General features: G+C 48.3%; 1 protein-coding gene across 12 annotated transcripts in view; it reads left to right on the top strand.

Annotated features, from left to right (window-relative positions):
* The window catches only part of tjp1b (tight junction protein 1b), a 61,634-nt gene that overhangs the window by 27,501 nt on the left and 14,650 nt on the right, over positions 1–19,483 (top strand). For 7 of the 12 annotated variants that reach the window (XM_030365498.1, XM_030365499.1, XM_030365497.1 and 4 more), the window contains 10 exons: positions 11,327–11,383; positions 12,010–12,134; positions 12,222–12,324; positions 12,653–12,986; positions 13,348–13,454; positions 14,084–14,252; positions 14,365–14,509; positions 16,671–16,801; positions 18,351–18,456; positions 18,910–19,060. In XM_030365498.1, coding sequence (XP_030221358.1) covers positions 11,327–11,383; positions 12,010–12,134; positions 12,222–12,324; positions 12,653–12,986; positions 13,348–13,454; positions 14,084–14,252; positions 14,365–14,509; positions 16,671–16,801; positions 18,351–18,456; positions 18,910–19,060 — 1,428 coding nt within the window. Of the gene's footprint in view, positions 1–3,850; positions 5,084–11,326; positions 11,384–12,009; positions 12,135–12,221; positions 12,325–12,652; positions 12,987–13,347; positions 13,455–14,083; positions 14,253–14,364; positions 14,510–16,670; positions 16,802–18,350; positions 18,457–18,909; positions 19,061–19,483 lie in introns of those variants that run through there. The other 5 variants (XM_030365505.1, XM_030365495.1, XM_030365502.1 and 2 more) reach the window with 2 other exon arrangements.

Below are 19,483 nucleotides of genomic sequence, written 5' to 3'. Positions count from 1 at the left end.
CGAGCTAACAGCTATGTGGACGGGGGCTTAACAACAACGTTCACCGTCCTACGCTGTTATTGTTGATCGGACATTATGCAGGCGGTGCAGAGAGCGCGGTCGGTTACCACTAGCGGGCTGTCAGCTGTCTCAGTCCGCTGCGTGCCGCACCACCAGATAGCGATAGCTACAGCTAGCCTGTGGGACAAAATGTCGGCCAGCAGGGATGCACTGACCAAAGAGGCTTCACTGGTTAGAAAAGAGAGGATAAATGCACTATGAACAGTGGTGCTGCTGCTTCAGCCATGCAGTGAGGGGTGAGCCGACACCCGCAGGCAGCCGTCATGCTAGTGTTCCTCTGCAGACAGAAGGTCATCCAGTGGCTCGGTTGTTGTGGTCTGGTGCTGGATAGCAGCTCCGATGGGTGGGTTACTGGTAGGCTTTCTATCTGAGTGCTGTCGTGCAGAACTGAACTGGTAGGTTACTGGGAGGCTGGTAATGTCCTGCAGGACTGAACTAGTAGGTTACTGGGAGGCTGGTAATGTCCTGCAGGACCGAACTAGTAGGTTACTGGGAGGCTGGCTATATGAGTGATGTCCTGCAGAACTGAACTAGTAGGTTACTGGGAGGCTGGCTATCTGGTGTCCTGCAGAACTGAGACCCACATCGACCCAGGGAGCGGCGGGGAATATCTGGTGTTGAGGTGGTGGAGGTGCTGGCCCTTCTTGTGTGAGGAGATGTTTGGGCGTGAGGTCCTCCTTGGTGGTTAAGTTGGTGATCAGACAGCCTCCAGGTCACCTGTTGAATATTGATATGCGACTTAAAGAGCAGGAAGCCGCTTATTTTTCTGTCATGCTTTAGACAATATAATGTGAACTAGTTCTAGTGTAAACATTCTTATTTATTTGATTTAAAATATGTTCGAAGTCAATGTTTTAATTCATGAAGATCATACACATAGGATGAAATTGGATAGATTTCCGTAGTGTGTAAAACAGATTCCAATAAGATAAGGATAAAGCCGGGACATCAATGGTCCTATTAATTAAAAGTTGTGCATCAGTCGTCTACAAATTTAGATGAAGACAAGTATAATGGACTGCTTTCTAATGATATGAATGAATGGGTTTAGGCTACACACTGCCTGAAGGCATGCATTTAGAGCAATTTGCAAGATGACTGGAAATGTTTCTTTGAGACGCATTACAGAAACCAAACCAAGACTGAAAATTAACTTGAATAAACCCTCCATTGCAATGTGTTGCAGAGGAGTCACCTATGCTGAGATACTATGTAGGCCTACATGTGAGGCGGGACAGCCCTTTCCTAATTGCCAGGCCATACTGAGGTCATTCAAAATACAGCAGGTATCGAAATGGTGGCTCCAATGATGCAGAATCCCAATCAGGCTTAATGCATAGGCCTGTATAAATCTGTATACTTGTAAACTGTTATTTGGAGATGCTATATAATTATAATAATTAAGGCTTTCAAATTTTAAAACCCTTCCAGTCAGAATCTGTTCTTTCTCTAAACGGTGGTCGTGGCTCCTTTATAAACGTTTATTGCCCCCTTTGTCTTGGCTTAAATCAGTGTGAGGGAGAGACAGTGGGATGCAGCCGGGCGTTTGTGCTTATCAGCACATTCCTGCTGTGTGTGTGGGGGGCACTGATAACTTCCACAGGGCTGATTGAGTTCAGGGGCTCAGGCCATGTGTGCTTCAGACAGATTCCCAGGCTCTGCTTATATCATCAAAGAGCTCTGCAGTAGTGCTTGAGAGAAACTGCTGGTCTCAGAATGGTTTCAGACCAGCGCTGTTACCAGTGATGAGATGTTTCCATCCCTACAGACAATTATAATGTAGGGTTGGGCGATGTGGGCAACAAATAATATCCAAGTAGTTCTGATCATTTTGCAGCTATCGTAAAATATTTTTATGTAGAAAGTCGGTTTGATCAGCATATCTTAAAGGAGCTATTGGTCAGTTGTAAATGCACAGAGCGAACAGACATCTTAGGCCCTCACAAATTTAAAAGTTGTATGAAAAAGAGACAACTTTGATCTCTAGCAATATAAATAGATTACATAATTAAACATTTAGCAAACAGTCAATCCTCTTTGTCAACTGTTTATTATTAACAAGAGCCCATTTCCAGTTTTGGATCAGCAAAAAGTAGAATGGTATGTGTACAGCAAAGTTGAGCCAGGTCTGGGAATCAAACCTTCCTCTCTGGTCAGAGCCTCTCTCCCCTCGACCTCCGAGGGCGTCGGTGGGACGCCAGCGCCTCCTGGCCTGTCGCCCGCTCACGCTGTCTGTTGTTCACCGAGCGGCTCAGAACGTACGTGTGTATGGACAATGTAGGGGGATCTAGTTAAATAAAGTTAACAATAAGGCTACCCTGGTGTCTCTGGTCCCTTCAATCATAGTGCTGTAGGAATATATCATGTAACATGGGCTCAGAAGTGCTGACTCCCCTCAAAGATAATGCAGGGTTTCCTCAATAAAGACAGGGAAACAAAAACGATATGTAGAGTAAATGTATCTTTACATCAGGCACTTGATGTCTTTAGAGGATTAACAAAAACAGACTTTCACTGTTTAATCCAAGTGTGAAATAGTGTAGTGTATGGCAGTTTGCTGATGAGCAGGATTTCAGTTTGTGTACATTTTGAGCATTCTGAAATACATCCATGCTTTTTGAGACTTTAGTTTTTCAGCCTGTTTCCCTGTTCCATAACTACAGTAGATGTCTGTGATGACTGTATGTGACCCAAGCCAATGCAATCAAAAATAATAATTCAGACATTCTGAAGATGGTGTATGTAAGTAAAGTTTGAGACATACTATTTGTTATTTGGAGGTTTCAAATGTCCAGGTTAATTGCAGTTCTCTGTATGTTCACTTGTTGGCATTTGTTTCTTATGTATAATACCATTTTCAAAGTCGAAAGACTTGCTAGCAAGGCTAATTTGAGGCCCCAGACGAGCCATGGCCAAGTGCTGTGTGTGGTCCTAGTGCCGGCTATCTGCCTCCCCCTCCTGTCAGCTGGGACAGGCTCTGGAAAAGGCAGCAGGAGGAGGTGGATGAGGGGATCTTGTCCCCCACTTTATTTTCGTTTTTTGTTTCCGACGTATTGTTTCCGTGGTTTTACCTTCAACCATTCAGGAAAGTGAATGAAAGCAGCAAAGAATAGTGAAACTGAGGCTCCAAATAAAAACAGTTGCTTTAGAGAGGTTGAAGCCGGTTTAGTTCTCCAGTTCTCCACCACATCCTGGTCCCAGCAGTAGTACACAGAGGGCTGAAGCGGTACAGCGGATGTGGGAATGCAGGAGTTCGAGTTACAGAGACTTCCACCCATGTTCCTTACATGAGTCTCCTGGTGGTTGTGGACATGATTAATTATAGACTGCGTGGGGAGGCTCGGTGGAATGGGTTAGATATGCAAGGAATCTGAATGTCACCACCCCATGGCTTCTCAATCAGGGAAGTAAATGTATCCTGGTAGGATATAGCCTGACCAACGGCCTGGCAAGTGCACACACATTTCATTCTCCACAAAGTGGCAAGTGTTTTATTTTCTGAACAAAATGATTGATCATCAGTTTGTGGCCTGCTGGTTTGTCAGCCACACATCATAACGTTTAGTGCAAGCATCTGACAATATATGAGGTATTAGGCTGAACATATAAGGGTCAGTATACAGGGAATAGTTGTGCTATTGCCCCCTGTTTGCAACCCCAATCAGTTGTAATGGTTTCCGCAAACCACACTGGCTTTTTTGCATACCAAGGACATACAGGCTTATTATTTATCATCAGAGCTGAATACTGGTGCTGATGCTGTTGTTGCTCCTCTGTCGGCTGTTGAGCAAGGCTTCTAAGCATCCAGCTCATCTTTGCTCTGACTTTTGCTCAGCTAGTTGCACACACAGCTCTGACAGCAAGTGGATTGAAAGGAATTGCAGTATATTACATTTATTTTTGCTTGGGAAGGGATTCTGCTGGTCTATGGATTGTGTAAATTATGATACACTAGACTAGATAATAGCATTTGAGTGGTAACAGAATATCTACAGAATGCTTCAGTTTGCTGCAGATGTTAGCAATACATTTGTATTAGCAATGCTATCCTTATAAAATAATGTAGTGGTAGAATATGTATTTATTTAGACCATATTATGGAAGCTCATGTTATGCTGCTGTGGATTGATACAAGTCTGATCTATTCCCCTGACTCTAATCCCACTTCACATTTTTCACATCACAATTTATCGGTTGGAGCTTTTAAAACATGTTTTATCTATGCCTTAATAATCCACCTCAACAACAAGTTTATAAAGCTTATTTCTTCCATTGCTGATAAGCAGTATCGATACGCATCCGCAGTACCACTACTGCATGGCTCCTCTAGGGCTAGCTCTGTGTTGTCTTTGCTAACGTGTTTCGCCTTGTAATTGTTAATGTCGGCCCTAATTTATGCATGTGATGCAGCACACCGGTGCAGGAAGGTCATTATTGTGATGTACCACACGCAGGGTGGATTGATGGGGCTCTGCCGTGGCTGCGGCGCTGCGAGGGTTAACTCCGATACAGCAGTTTACACTGCGGCTGGATGCTAGCTCAGAGGAGCCCCATGCTGTAGCAGCAGCAGCACTGCAGATCCCACACACTGCTCCGCCAGGAGGGACTCGCCTCCGTCCTCTGAGCGTGGAGACGACAAAGGGAGAGGAAGTGTGGGAAGAAATGAACAGAAGGATGTTGGGAGAGAGAGCAGAGATCCAGCAGGGAGACGGAGACGGAGGCGGTGACGGTGACGGTGTAGTGGTGAACGCAGCGTGTCTCTGACGCGGGGCTTGGCCTGCCTGCCCCGTAGCTCCGCCTCGAGACGCTCCCGGAGCCAAGAGGCACGGAGAGGGGGGTGTAATGGGGAGGAACGCACCCAGCTCCTACTGTAGAGCTCTGCTGGAGGGACACTGAAGCTTTCTTTATTTTTTAAAACTTAATAGTCTCTGACTGTATTTAGGGAGCAGACTCTGAGTGTGGGAAGCCTATTTTTTTTGTTTTTGTTTTTACACGTCTGCTGTGATGACCCACATACACAGATGTAAGTACCTTTTGACATTTTATGTAAACATACTACAGACATGACTTGCCTTAAAAGAGATGCTCTGATTCTTAGAGTTCAACACGTTGAAAGCAATGTTGCAGAAGTCCTAGTCATTTATCCATTCCTTTATTCAGTGGCTGCTAATGTTCTTTAACTGTAATCAGTTCTATGTGTTGTAAATGTACCTTTGATCTGTAAGGTGATGCTGCAGCCCTCTACCACGCTCCTCGGTAGCAGAGCTGCAGTGTAGTGGGCTGAACCCCATCCTATGTGCAGAGCGTCACTGGCCCCCCCTGGGACCCCCTCCCTGGTGCTACAGCATGCTCCTCCGACCAGCATTTGAATAGCTTTATTCCCAGAGGCAGGCGAGTTTCAGCAGATGTCAGCAGTCATAGGCACATCGTTTTCAATCCCTGAACTCATCAATCAATCTGATGGTGCTCGTTTTTACCTGGGCTGCAATTGAGCAGGTAAGAGTTCAGTCCCACAGTCGGCTCAGGCTGCAACTCAAACACGTGTTCTGCAGGCCGTTGTGTCTCCACTGGACGAGACCTTTTTTTTTTTTTTACATTTTTAGATGAGCTGAAGTTGGATTGTATACCAGTAGGCCCAAACTAATAGAAAGTTATGAACCATAAGCTGGGCTGGCTGGTTTCCTGTCATCACAGTTTTTTGTTGTGTTGATCTCAACATCTCATCTAAAACGTTGCTCTGAGTTTTGATTTGACTTGTGTTCCCCTGTCCAAGTCCCGGACCCTCTTCTGTGTGTATGTGTGGTTGTCATTGTTGAAGTGACGGGGTGTTTTTAGTCGCTGGATGGACCCCCACTACAATGCAGGACAATGCAGTGAGTTCTCTTTTGGATGTTGTTCCTCTTGGTGTGAGCACCCATTCTGCTACTCCTTTAGGATCAAACATGGTGAAGGGTTTGCTAGTTCCAGTATTTGATGAATTCGTCAGAATTAACCATCAGCTGGTCGGAAAAGAGAAATCCTACTTGTTTATATTGGGCGTAGGGGAGCCGACGGAGTCCATCAGTATTCTGGTGTCACATGTTGCTGTTAACTCTGGGTGTTGAGAGACGGTCTGTGTTCACCAGCATTCATCCAGCAGTTCTCACTTAACTATGTTGCAGCACATCACAACGGCAGAATTACTCATGGTTATTCTTAGAATCGCTGTCCCATGGTAGCCAAAATTAAATAAGATTCTGCCGTGCCCCTAAACCATGCAGCTGCATCACATCTCGCTGGTTAATCAGAGGATGAACCACCTTGGGCAAACTGTCAGGCTTGTATTAAGCTATAACCATTGTTTCAGTCCAATTTCTCTCTCTCATCAGCAAGCTTGATCGGGCCTTTTTATCGTAATACTCTTCTTGATTAATAATACTCTTAATGTTCCTTAGGCCTGAACTCCTGCAGCCAAACTACTAGAGTTGGTTAAGTTAAATGTCTTGGTTGGTGTTAATGTTATTTCACAGCATGTCAACCAGTACTGTTAAAAACATTGGGTAATTAGGTTATTGTTTTCCCTCTCATCCTAATGCATGCAAAGGTGGAAGATTGCCATAGGAAAGCACAATATGGATTTTTTTTCAATAAAATAACACATAATTTTATAACCTTTAGTCTGGGTCCCATTAACTTGCGTCACTAAAAAAGGAAACACGCGTCAAACTGAAGATTTGTCATGTTAAGAATGGGTACGCAAACATGTACTTGAATAAACAAGAACGAGCAAACCATGAACGATTACAAAAAATATTTGAATAAATTATATTTCATTATAGTTTAGAAAATCTATTTTATAACATATTATGTGTTGTGGTAAAGTGAGGAATCAGGATATATAATGAAATGGTCCAAAATAAAGCCTTCGGCATGGAATAATGTTGTTGACACACATCTCAATAGCAGTTAAGTGGTTTGAAAGTGTTATTTTAGCTAGAAAGATATTAACGGGATGAGTCCCGTGAGTCTAGATGTGTGGACACTCTGAGACACTCTCCAAGCAGGCCGGCGGGCAGAAGCACTCCTCTGCAAAGCCATCGTGTGTCAATACTTCTACACAATTGGCCAAGCACCATGTCCTAAAGAATAGCCCAATTCAAATACAATCGAACAGGATTCGTCTCACGTTTCAACAATGTTCCCAATGAATATAACATTCATATGTTGAGAACTGTTGAGAAGTGTTTCCTGCTAGCTATACGACAGGGAAAAGCAGGTACAAATATCAGTGGAGCTCCTGTGTGGCTGTTAAGCCCATAGACTGTGCATATTATACAGGATGAACTGAAGATAACTCGATAGTTGTGCATTGGTTTAAACTATCGCAGACTTGTTTTTGCACACCGTTGCTCAAGGTCATACTGGTTGAGAATGTATTCTATTCGAGTTTCTGGTATCTCCTGCATCCTTAGTTAAAACTAGTCGACTTGATTCCCTCCTTTGGAAAACCGTGCTGAACTCGTAATGCAAGTAGCAGTCATGCAGTAGTCTTTCTGCGACTGTGAAAAACCAAACCGGGGATGACATGTTTGCTATTTCGTTCCCTAATACTAGGAAACCAAAGCACATGGCTCCTTTTAAGCCCGACAGCTAAGCCACTGGAAGCAATATTGGCCTTGAATTATCAACTCTATTCGTCGCACTAGAAAAATGTTTTATCTGAACAATACATCATTATTCATAGTAACACAGATTTCCCATTATCTGGGGTTAATTCATCTGACAGATATTTATGGTGCATGTCTTATCACTTCAAATGAATCTGCTAATATGACCATGTTGCTTGTGTGTTTCTGTTGAATACATATGGTGGGTTCTGGCCATGGCGTTCCTCTCCTATCACCCATGCTCGGCTGCTCGCTCCATCTGTGTGACCGCGTTGGTTGCCTGGTTCTAATCCCCCTTGCATGACCCAGCCGTCGTGCTGTCCCTTCAGCGGCCAGGGGCTGCCAGCACTGGCTCCACTCCGTGGAGTTTCTGTTGGCACGCGTTGGCCGTGGCCATAAAGGGCGATGTACAAGAGGGCCACAAGAACTCCTCAATGACTAGATAGTGAAACGGTGGACTACAAGCGGGCCAAGAGGGCACAGCACAGCTTATGGGGGACACTTCTGAGAGCAGACCCACCGTAGCTCTCTGCTGTGTGTGGGACGGGCAGAGAAGTGACTGGAGAAGTAACACTTAACCTGTTAGCTTGGCTAGGGTAAGAAATGTTTGTAGGTATCGTTGTTCAAGCATGTCCCCATGAATGGAGATCGGCCCTGTAGATGGCATCCCTTTAATATGTTCAGAAACTTTACATAATGTATCCTGATTACCTTAAATTATTTTTTTCACCTCACTTTTGGAAAATATTTAACTTTATTCAGCCTTTACGTGTCAGGCAACTCGTTAACAGGGCAAAGCATGAGGTGAAGGTTCCGTCCCCAAAGGGAAGTGTGTGTGTGTGTGTGCTGTGTGTGTATGATTTGGGAGCCATAGTTTCTTCGTGGTTGCAAATGAAATTATGTAGTGCCCTTGTATTTTATTAGCCTTCCAGTTCAGTGAAAAGCACCTATAAATCCAAAGCAAAAGTATTAAAGGTCTAATGCATCAGCATTTCCACTGCACTGATCCGCTGTAGGGGACATCCTGGTCCGCTCAGAACAAACCTTCAGGAGGGATTTCAGCACTCCTGTTAATATTCACAATCGGAAGACTTTTTTCAAGCCAATGACTCTTTTCAATGCCTTTCCGATACCTCACCTTTGTGCTCTTGTGGAGGGTTTGTACCTGGGCTTCTGCTGTTCCTGTATCAGTGGGAGGTAGGGGAAGTGAGTTTGCCAGGTATTGTCCCCTCCACCTACCTGGGAACACTTATACCCAGACCCCTGGTACCGGGACCACCGGTCACAAACCTCTACAAAACGATGCTTGGAACGAGCCTGACTGTTCTACCCCACGAATAAGGGAACCGGAGGTCAGAACAAAAGCCCTCAGTTCCTGAGTCTCCTTAGGTGCCATGTTTGGTAGAAGAGCTCTGAGTGTTCTCGCAATATGCTGAACTGCTGACCAAATATTGTAGACCCTATACTCTTGATATCAATGATGGGATGGTATATGTTTAAGGAAGAGCAGAACTCAGGGCCCTTTGCTGCATTGCAGGCTTCAACAGCAGTAAAGACTACGTTATGCATCTGAATATTGGTAACCACGACCCACAGATATTATAGATGTATTTATTCATCCTGTATCCATATTGCATACTGCATGTAATATTAAGCCACGTCACATTGTAGGGTAAACTCTCCCAACGTGATCATAGCTTTTGGAACAAACAGTTCAGAAATCCTTTGGTGTGTGTGTGTGTGTGTGTGTGTGTGTGTGTGTGTGTGTGTGTGTGTGTGTGTGTGTGTGTGTGTGTGTGTGTCCGGCCAGCTTTAGGGCCGGAGTGGCCACAGATTTGACCATTTAAGGTCATCTGTTCACAGGTCTTAAATCTACTCCCAGGATAAATTGGTTTCCAGCCTAATGCCCCCAATATAATTTATAAAGGGCGATGTAACGGCTCTGCTTTTATGTCACAGCAGTCCATCCAGGGCTGTTAATGTCCGCTGCTCCTTGTTCCCGCAGCCCGCTCAAGGAGAGCCGTGTAGGGCCCGGAGGATGGAGCTGACCGGACAAAGTGTGGATCGACTGCAGGGTACTACTGTGTGCTGATCTGGTTTAGTGTGTCTAGGCTAGGGAGTTGAACAGACAATCTCTGATGGATGTGTGTGAGGGTACGAGGACCTGCTCCGCCCCTTTGACGTCAGCCAGAAGCACGCACCTGGCTCATGGGGAGGAGAGGACTTGAGGATCTGCTCCTATATCCATCCGGCTCAGAAGCATGCTATTATCCCCCTTGTCCTGCCTGCGTCTACCACCGTATATTTCTTTCCAACTCTGTGGCAGCAGGCTTCAGGGTTTCTCTTCTCCAGAGTGGCCCCTGGGCGCCGGGGTACGCCGGCTGTAGAGAACGGAACTGAACCACTTCAGTCCTGCGCCGCAGAAGGACTGAGACGAGGCAGAGGAACACACCGGGTAGAAGGGCTCTGCCCGTCAGCTCGTCCCCGTCCCGTCAGCCCAGCTCTGTGTGTGAGCAGCTGGCCATGAGGAAGGCCTCACTCAGCCTCTCATCTCCGTGTGTGTGGGGATGAGGGGCTAGGCCTCGGCTGCACATATCGTCTGTCAACATTTAAACCAATGCTCGCCACATTCAGTTGAATATGCTGTATCTATATTATATGCTTATTGTGCTGCCCTTGTTATATATTTGTGGTGAAGTACATATTTTCCAGGATCATATGAACATCATATCCCCAGGCAGCTCGTATCCTTCTGTATCTCAGAATGCGCTGACCTCCAGCCCACGCAGAGTTCGCCCCGCCGGCGGGAGTGGAGAGACGCGCCCGCATCGCGCCGTGTGTAAATGTTTCAGTCAATGGTTTTGGATTACATACGGTCTGACTCAAATCGAGTGTTTGCTTTGGGTGGTTTTGGGTCCTGTAGTAAAACAGTGGAGGCTGTGGGACATGGCTCAGCACATTCTCTGGCTGCCTTTCGCTGCAATGCAGAAAGAAATCAGATAAATAAATAAAGGCTTGGGGACTCAGGTGGCCGTTATAAAGGGTCAACAGGAGGGAAACGGTCACATCTAAAGTCTTGGACTCTCCTCTCTGGGTCTAATGAAGGAGGGCTCCTCAGCTCCTCATTCTGGGCTCCTCATGTCCCCAGAACCTCATGGTTGTAACCAATTAAGACGTCCAGAGAAGAAGCATTGTATAACTCATAAAAAACAAGCCGTATCAATTCATGCGACCATTCATTAGTTTTGCTGTTGAAAAAGTATCATGATGTTTCCACATTAATGCGATTGAACACTTTTGGTGTGGTGCATGTGGAAGGGAGTGTTGGGACTTGCCTTTGGGGAGCGTTTCATGATGAAGCCAACCTCGTTGGTCATTTACCAACGAGGAAGCAGTTTCAGCGGCACTCCTAATCGGGATAGCAGGTCTCCCTCAATGGTCTGAGACCATCAAGAAACCGTTTGTTGAGAGTCCCCTGCAACAAACATGTGGATGTTTCCCGATCAGCTTTAAGGTCTGGGACAGGAGAAGGGATCCAATCCCTCCTTCACCACTGGCTGAATGAAATCCCTCGACCATCAGAATCTTACCCTTTCTGTGCCTTGCTTTTTGTTTTCCAGAGTACAGCAATGGAGGAGACTGTCATATGGGAACAGCACACAGTCACACTTCACAGGGTCTGTATTTCACCGCATTCACTCGCACTCTCTCACCCCTTCACCCTGATCTACCCCCCACTCCCCCCACCACCACCGCACCATTCTCCTGGTGCTGACCGCGGCGGCTCACAGCTGTAGGAGAGTGTGCAGAGTCAGGGGAGCGGAGCAGCACAGAGCTCTTCCTCCTCCTCTCTCCCCAGCAGCCCTTGTGACCCGCTGCACAATAAACCGCCACAGATTAGCAGCGCTGCTCACACCCGACCCCCCCCCGCTCCCTTTTATAGGAACACAGCCCAACTGGAAAACATTCAGCATGAGCGTGTTTTAATGATTTGTTCAGTCCCTAGTACGATCTCTCTGCTCGGTTGCAGGTGGACGTTTTCCAATCTTGAAATTTGGCTGTTGATTAACAAAAAGAAATTGGTTGTTGAGTCTATATTCCAATACTGATATTAAAGGGCTTTCTTTTTTCATAGAGGATCTTTTATAACATCATCCTTTTTCTTTACTGACACCAAGCGCAAATTCTGATGATTGAAGTCCAGTTTTCAAGGATTCTAGACATGATTCCTTCATACTGTGTTCAGCTGGTCCTTGTCCCGTGATGCGGCTACCTGCCGGTCCTGACTGCTCTCTCTGTGCAGGCACCAGGGTTTGGCTTTGGCATCGCCATCTCAGGAGGCCGGGATAACCCTCACTTCCAGAGCGGCGAGACCTCCATCGTGATCTCAGATGTCCTGAAGGGAGGCCCGGCAGAAGGCCTGCTGCAGTAAGACGCTGGCTCCATGTCTTCAGACACTAACCCATCAGTGTGTTCCTCCAGCTGACCGCCGCTCTGCCTCCCTCTGCCCTCCAGGGAGAATGACAGGGTGGTCATGGTCAACGCCGTGTCCATGGACAACGTGGAGCACGCCTACGCCGTCCAGCAGCTCCGCAAGAGCGGGAAGAATGCAAAAATTGTGAGTGTCGTCGATATGGTGCTGCCACGCGACATCTTCTCAAACCTATTGGCATGTTGAAGGAAAGAATGTACACAAGGAGTCAGGGAATGATGGATGCAAAAAGGATGTGATGGAGACCAAAGCCCAGAGCGAGGTTAGGCAGGCAAGCTGAAGGGGCGGTCCATACCCAGGACCGCCGGGGTCCCTCCAGCGTTTAATGTAAAGGTTGTTGTTGTTGTTTTTACGAGCTGCGTGTTGACTTGAGGTATGTGTGGGGGGGGGCCGGGGGACGGAGCCGTCTGTTACCCAGCTCTGAGTTGCGTCCTCTTGTCTCCGCCCCCGTCAGACAATCAGGCGAAAGAGGAAGGTGCACGTGCCCATGGGCCGGCTGGGCGAGCGGGAAACCATGTCGGAGCACGACGAGGAGGAGGACAGCTACGACGAGGAGATCTACGAGACGCGCAGCGCCCGCAGCGGGGCCTACAGCGCCGCCTACAGCGCCGTGGGCGGGGCCACGGGCCGCCGCAGCGGGCGCAGCGGCGGCCGCCGGGACCGCGAGCGGGAGCGCAGTGTGTCCCGGGAGAGGAGCCCGTCCCCGCGCGCCGACCGCCGCGGCCAGCACGTGCCGCCGCCGCCGCGGCCCGCCAAGGTCACGCTCGTCAAGTCCCGCAAGAATGAAGGTGAGCCTCTCAAACTCCGGGAGGACGGCGCCGCCCGCCGGGCCTCAGGACAACGCCGCCGCACTTTACCGGCTCGTAAATTCCCGCTACATGCAAGACGGTCCCACTTTGGTCGGCGCTAAGTATAGACCCAAGGACCCTGGGATTGTGATTATTGAGTTGGCAGGATGAGGGAGCTGCCCGACCATAGTCTAAATTAAATTAAAGCAAAGCCCAATAAATCCAAGTCAAAGAGCGATTAATCTTCTTAAGACGGCGCCCCTGAAGGCCAAGTCCCGGCGAGGGGGGGCGGGCGGGCCGGTCGGGGGGCCGCTCGGCCCTGTGCTGACATGCTCTCTGTTGCTGTCGTTCACTCTGTAAGCAGAATATGGCCTGCGCCTGGCCAGCCACATCTTCGTCAAGGACATCTCCCCCGAGAGCCTGGCGTTCCGGGACGGCAACATCCAGGAGGGAGACGTGGTGCTGAAGGTGAGGCCGGGGGGAGGGAGGCCGGGCTGGGCTGGGCTGGGGCAGGGGGGGAGGGGGGGAGAGGGAGGCCGGGCGTGGGGGGGTGGGGGGAGGTGAGCCGGATGGGGCCCGGGATGGGGGGGGGGGGGGGGGGGGGGTGTGACACATTGATGACTAGACATTTAAGGATCTGAATCGGTTGACGGTCTTTGTCAACTGCGCCTCGTGTGGGGTATCAATGGGAGGGGGAAACATGGAGAATTCTTCCCATTTAATTCCCATGGAACTTGTTGTGGAATAGGAAGTCCCGGGAGTCTGTAGGGTTTGAGGTCAGGCCGCATGTTCAATCTGCAACCTGCCACCCCAAGGTCATAAGAGACACACTGTCCGCTAAATCCCATTATTGATCTCCTGTCATCAGAGACCGAGTCACCCCCGCTCAACCTCCTAGTAATGATGAACCAGACTGCTGAAGTTGTTTCACAAATGTTACTTCAGATCTTCTTTTAAATGACATTTTTACAGTAGGAAATACAATATATTAGTATATTGTGAATATTCCTCACCATGAACCACATCAGCTGGTGACTGTACCCAGAGTAGAAATAATGTGCTGACTGCAATCTCTCTCTCTGTCCCGCCCGCCTCAGATTAACGGCACGGTGACGGAGAACCTCTCCTTGATAGATGCCAAGAAGCTGATAGAGAGGTCAAAGGGCAAGCTAAAAATGGTGGTGCAGCGGGACGACAGGGCAACGCTGCTCAACATCCCTGACCTCGACGACAGCATTCCCTCCGCCAACGCCTCTGACAGGGACGGTGAGTCGGCTCCTCAGCCACGCCGCCATGTACACCCCCCCCCCCCCCCAGGCATGCCCCCCCCCCCCCCACTGCCCACCCAGGTGCTGACAGCCACTCGTGTTTCCGTCAGACATTTCAGATATCCATTCGCTGGCGTCCGACCATTCCAATCGATCACATGACAGACGCCGCAGCAGCCGTTCCCGCTCTCCCGACCGCCGCTCAGAGCCCTCCGACCACTCCAGACACTCCCCGCCGCAGATCAGCAATGGCAGGTAGGCCAGTCCGCCTGCACAACAACAACAACAACAACAACAACAACAACAACGTTGACGGGACATTAAGATGGCCGCTTCCCAACAGATGAAGGAAGACAACTGATAGCCGTTATGTTTAGAAGACCCCAGCGCCTCTGAAATGGTGGCTCCCGTTAGTGCTGGGTGGTCTCTGTTTGTATGTTCCTGGTGTTCTATCTCTTCTGGGGGGCCGTCCTACGTGATGCCTTTTATCTTTTGATGAAAGTATCCCTGCTAGTGGGAGAGCCAACTTCTTCAAGTGGCGTCTGGTTTCAAAAGAACAAGCGTTTCCATCTCATCCTCCTGATTTATTATGCTGTTTATGTCCCCTTTATGATCTGACAGTTGGAGAATCCCGTGAGTTGGTATTCCTTTTCTCCAGAGATGTATAGTTTATGAATAGTTAATAGTGGGATTAGTAAGGCTTGGTGTAGCTGTAGTGGTTGATTTCCCTTTAGACGTAGATGCAGCATGATGTAATGTTGTAGACTAGTACATTTATTCCGTTCAATTATTTAACATTTACCGTGTACGACATGATCTCAGGCTGCCTTTGGAAGGAGATATCAATCCCAGCGCACAGACTGGATTTTTGCTGGAGTCACCAGTGTTATGATTCACGTGACTATAGAATTGTATAATACATTAATTATGAAGCCTCCCTTTTGTGTGGCCCTGAGAAAGTAGTGTCACATAATCCGTTTGTCGATGGTGCAGTAGCTTTGGGGTACAAACACTGCATTTGTAAGACGACAATATGACCCCAACAATGAGGAAATGAAGAGCCATCAACCTCCATCAATGTCACCAGCCCCTCCCCCTTCTTCTCCCTCCATCAATACGGCTCTATGGCTGGGTCACTGTGTGCTTTGGGACAACAATGGAAGTCTATGGCGCCGAAGGTAAGCGACGTGGTGCCTCTGCTCTTTGGTACACAGATGATGCTTGTGTAGACGCTACAAGGCGGTAGGAGACATGGTCGCATTGTTGGCTTTCCTTTGGGGACGCCGGATACATGAATGGCAATGACACAAGCTTGTCCTTCTTAAACAGACCAAGTAGTACTGTCATGGCAGAGAGTTACTGTTGTCTATAACAGACACTATATTTATTATCAAATATGGCACAACAAGAGGTTACTTCATTCACCTTATGAAATGAGAAAAAATAATTCAATGACAAAGTTGAGATTGCACAACATTGGGAAACCTTATCCAGATAGAGGTTGTTCTTTTTAAAGCAGACAGTCAACATGCTAGCACATTGAATAGTAACTGCTGCTACCATTTCAAATATTTACGACTAGCACTTTGTGTATTAACATCACACGTTTCACCTATTCCTTTGTTTCTTTATCACTGTCTGACTGATAGAGACGCGCTATTCAGGTAGAGGTCACATTTCAACATCAGGTGTTGTTATGGCCTTATCCTATTGAAAATACAGTAATTAAGCTAAAATATATGGGCTGGTAATAAAATATTTATGCATCCCCCTTTCTACAATTTCTTAACTCCTAGCTCAGAAGTATACTTAATGGTATTGAATTGAGCCTTATCAGATAAGAAAGCTTTAATTCTTTACCACACCGTCAGACTAGTGGTGCTTGTGTACAGAGGGGCCTGACGACTTCACCTTTGTGATCATTTAAGGACATTCCCTTACCAAGGACCTCATGCAGAGCAACGCTCTGAGATTCACCTGCAGGACACAATCCTGCCTCCCCGGGCACCTTAGATAAGCTGCTCTAAAAATAGACAAAACAAAAGAGAGTGTGGAGGCACAGCCTGACCTTCAAGACCACAGCCCCGCCTTGAGATGCTGGTTTGATGGCTTCATCTGTGTGTCTGTTTGTTCATGTGTATCATGTCCACAATGCAGCCCGGTGGGCTTTGGCAAGTTCATCTGGTCAAGGTCTGCTCAGCTGCTAAGGACACAACCGGCCTCTGTTCTCTCGCACACACACACACACACGCGCACACACACACACACACATACACACACACACACACACACACACACACACACACACACACACACACACACACACACACACACACACACACACACACACACACACACACACACACACACACACACAGTTCCCCACACATGGACGAGTTTGTCTTTCTCCCTGCAGTCACAGAAGTCGCGACGATGAAAGGATGTCCAAGACTTCTTCCACTGCAAAGATCGCTGAGGAGATCCCCCTGCCCAAGCCCATGGAGTCCTCTGTGTCCCGGGAGGAGAAGCAGCTTCCCCCCCTCCCAGGTGAGGCCTGGAGTCCGTCTTACCCATCATGCTCACTGTGGTTTCAGCTCTGAGACTGTTTCTCTGTGATGCGTCTGTACCCCCATGCACCCCTTCTGCTCTTCATAGTCCTCATCATAGGATGGCTGATGCTATTTATTATCAGGTGGCCAGTGAATATAAAAACAAAACCCTATTTTCAATGGACTGTACAATGATGCTAGTTGTTTTGCCTAAAAAGGATGACTTTATGAAAGGGTGAATCATGACTGATCATGTTGGTGGCTGCAATCAGGTCTACGTCTAGTTTACCGTTTTTCAGTACCTGGCTTTGTAGGCAATGGCTGGGCCAAGATCTTTATGGTGTTGGTGCCTTACGACTACTTCTATTAGTAGTCTGAACCGAAACAATTCCAGCTAGCGGGCTGAGATCAGGCCCTCGGAGCAGTTTACCTTCTTGTAAACTTCAGATGAAAACAAAGAGAGCCTAGCAACGCTGGGCTCCAGAAGAAAACAGAAAGAGACCGTAGCAACGCTACGCTCCCTATGCGTCCCAGAAGATTGCGGAGCATAGGAGTACCAGCCGAGTGCAGAGGAGGTGCTGGGGCTGATGTGGTCTGGGAAGGTTCCCAGCCAGCAGCCGTCTGCTATCTCTGACGTTTTTTACCTCCACCTTCTGTGTTTGATCATCCTTGCCTCGACGGGTGTATTTCTTTATCAGATTTATTTGTTTTTGTTTGCTGATTTTGCTTGTTTCAGAGGTCGTTCTGAATTCCACGAACTGGACACTTTGGTTTATGTACTGGCTTGGTAAAGTAGAGTATTAGTTTGTTTCAGGGGCTCTGCGTGTCCTGGCAGGGTAAAGTAGAGTGTGTGTGTGTGTGTGTCAGGGGCTCTGTATGTCCTAGCAGGGTAAAGAAGAGTGTTTCTGCGTGTATCGGGGCTTTGTTTGATCGGAGCGCCAGAGGGCGTGGATTCCGCTCCCATCGACACTTTGGAAAACAAACCAAGATCGGCACTCGGCTCCAAGCGCTCTCCATAAACCCCCCCCGTCCGGCCGTACTTATTCCCCCTGCGGTTTCAGTTTAGTGCTTTCCCTTAACTCTATATACAGAGAGAAAGGCAACAAATCATAACTCATGAAGACCGGGGGTTAGAGAGCGGCTCGCAGTGGGAGAGGACGAACGAGGCACCAGAGGACCAGTGTTTGTGAGTGGAACACACTGGCACAGGCAGGCGTGGGGGATGTTAGTAGCTCAGGAGCTAGAGCGGGTTGGCTGGTAACTGGAAGGTCGCTAGTTCAATCCCCTCCTAGCTTGCTAGGAGGGGAGTGTCAAGGTGTTCCTGAGCAGGGCACCTCACCCTGACTGCTCCCGACGAACTGGCTGCCGCCCTGCGTGGTTGACTCCTCCACCGGTGGTGAATGTGTGCATGATCGGTTGTAAGTTACTCAGTATAAAACTGTCTGCAAGATCCCCTAAATGTAAACATAAACCACATTGGTCGGGCCGGGAATCGGCCGCTGTGTCCTCGTTGAGAACGTGCGCGTCACGGTGTGTCTGGTCCTCAGAGCCCAAACCGGTGTACGCCCAGCCCGGCCAGCCGGACGTGGACCTGCCCGTCAGCCCCGCCGACGCCCCCGTGCCCAGCGCCGCCCACGACGACAGCATCCTACGGTACGCCTGTCCCGACGCCAGGTTATGCGGTTGTGTCTCTCTTCTAGACGCCTCTGTCGTTTCAATATCTCAGGAGAAGTTATTGTCTCAAAGCGACACCGTGTTGTGATCTAGAACGAGGTCTCTTGGTCTGAACACAACAACACCACATATCTCTGCTCACATACGTATCTACTGCACAATATGATGCATAGGATTTACCACGGTTGTTGATTATCCTGAACAAAATAGTAATAAAATGTCTTTTCAATGATTTAACATTTTTTAATTTTAAATAAATGTAACTCATGTGAAATACAGCAACAATGGAACTTTGAGACTGGAGAAACCTAGTCCTAGAGGAATCAGCGTGTGTAACCAACACCCTGTGTCCCACCCCTCCCGTGTCCCACCCTGTCCCACTCTGTCCCATGTCCCACCCTGTCTCTTGTCCCACCCTGTCCCGTGTCCCAGGCCCAGCATGAAGCTGGTGAAGTTCAAGAAGGGCGAGAGTGTGGGTCTGCGGCTGGCCGGGGGGAACGACGTGGGCATCTTCGTGGCCGGGGTGTTGGAGGACAGCCCTGCTGCCAAGGAGGGCCTGGAGGAGGGGGACCAGATCCTCAGGGTAAGAGGCCCACCGTAGCCCCGCACAAACCCCTCTCCCAGCTGACCTAGGAGGTACACCTTAACCCCACACCATCCCCGCTCTCAGCTGACCCTACGAGGTCCACCTTAACCCACCTAATCGTAAAAAAGCCGTAAAGGGTTTCTCGCCCGGGCTCTGAGTCTCTTTGGTTATAGAGATATATTTAATTTCTTCACAGACCATCTCCTAAGAACCTCTCTGTCAGGACAGGGTGTTCGAGCGAGCAGCTTCTTACACGCGTCTTTCCTCAGGTGCAACACATGCAGGTGGTTTGTTAGTTTGGGTTTATGAGGGATCCCATGTATTTACTGTTGAACCATAGGTTCAAACCACAAGTGCTCTTTGTCTTACTCTATCCTTCTACGAGAGACTGCGTCAATGAATCTTGCTGCCAAATCAGCC

This window comes from Gadus morhua, chromosome 9 (assembly GCF_902167405.1).
Source record: "Gadus morhua chromosome 9, gadMor3.0, whole genome shotgun sequence".
In the NCBI taxonomy this organism is placed as follows: Eukaryota; Metazoa; Chordata; class Actinopteri; order Gadiformes; family Gadidae; genus Gadus; species Gadus morhua.
Note: the sequence above shows the minus strand (reverse complement) of the source record. Positions and strands in the feature narration are given on the sequence as shown.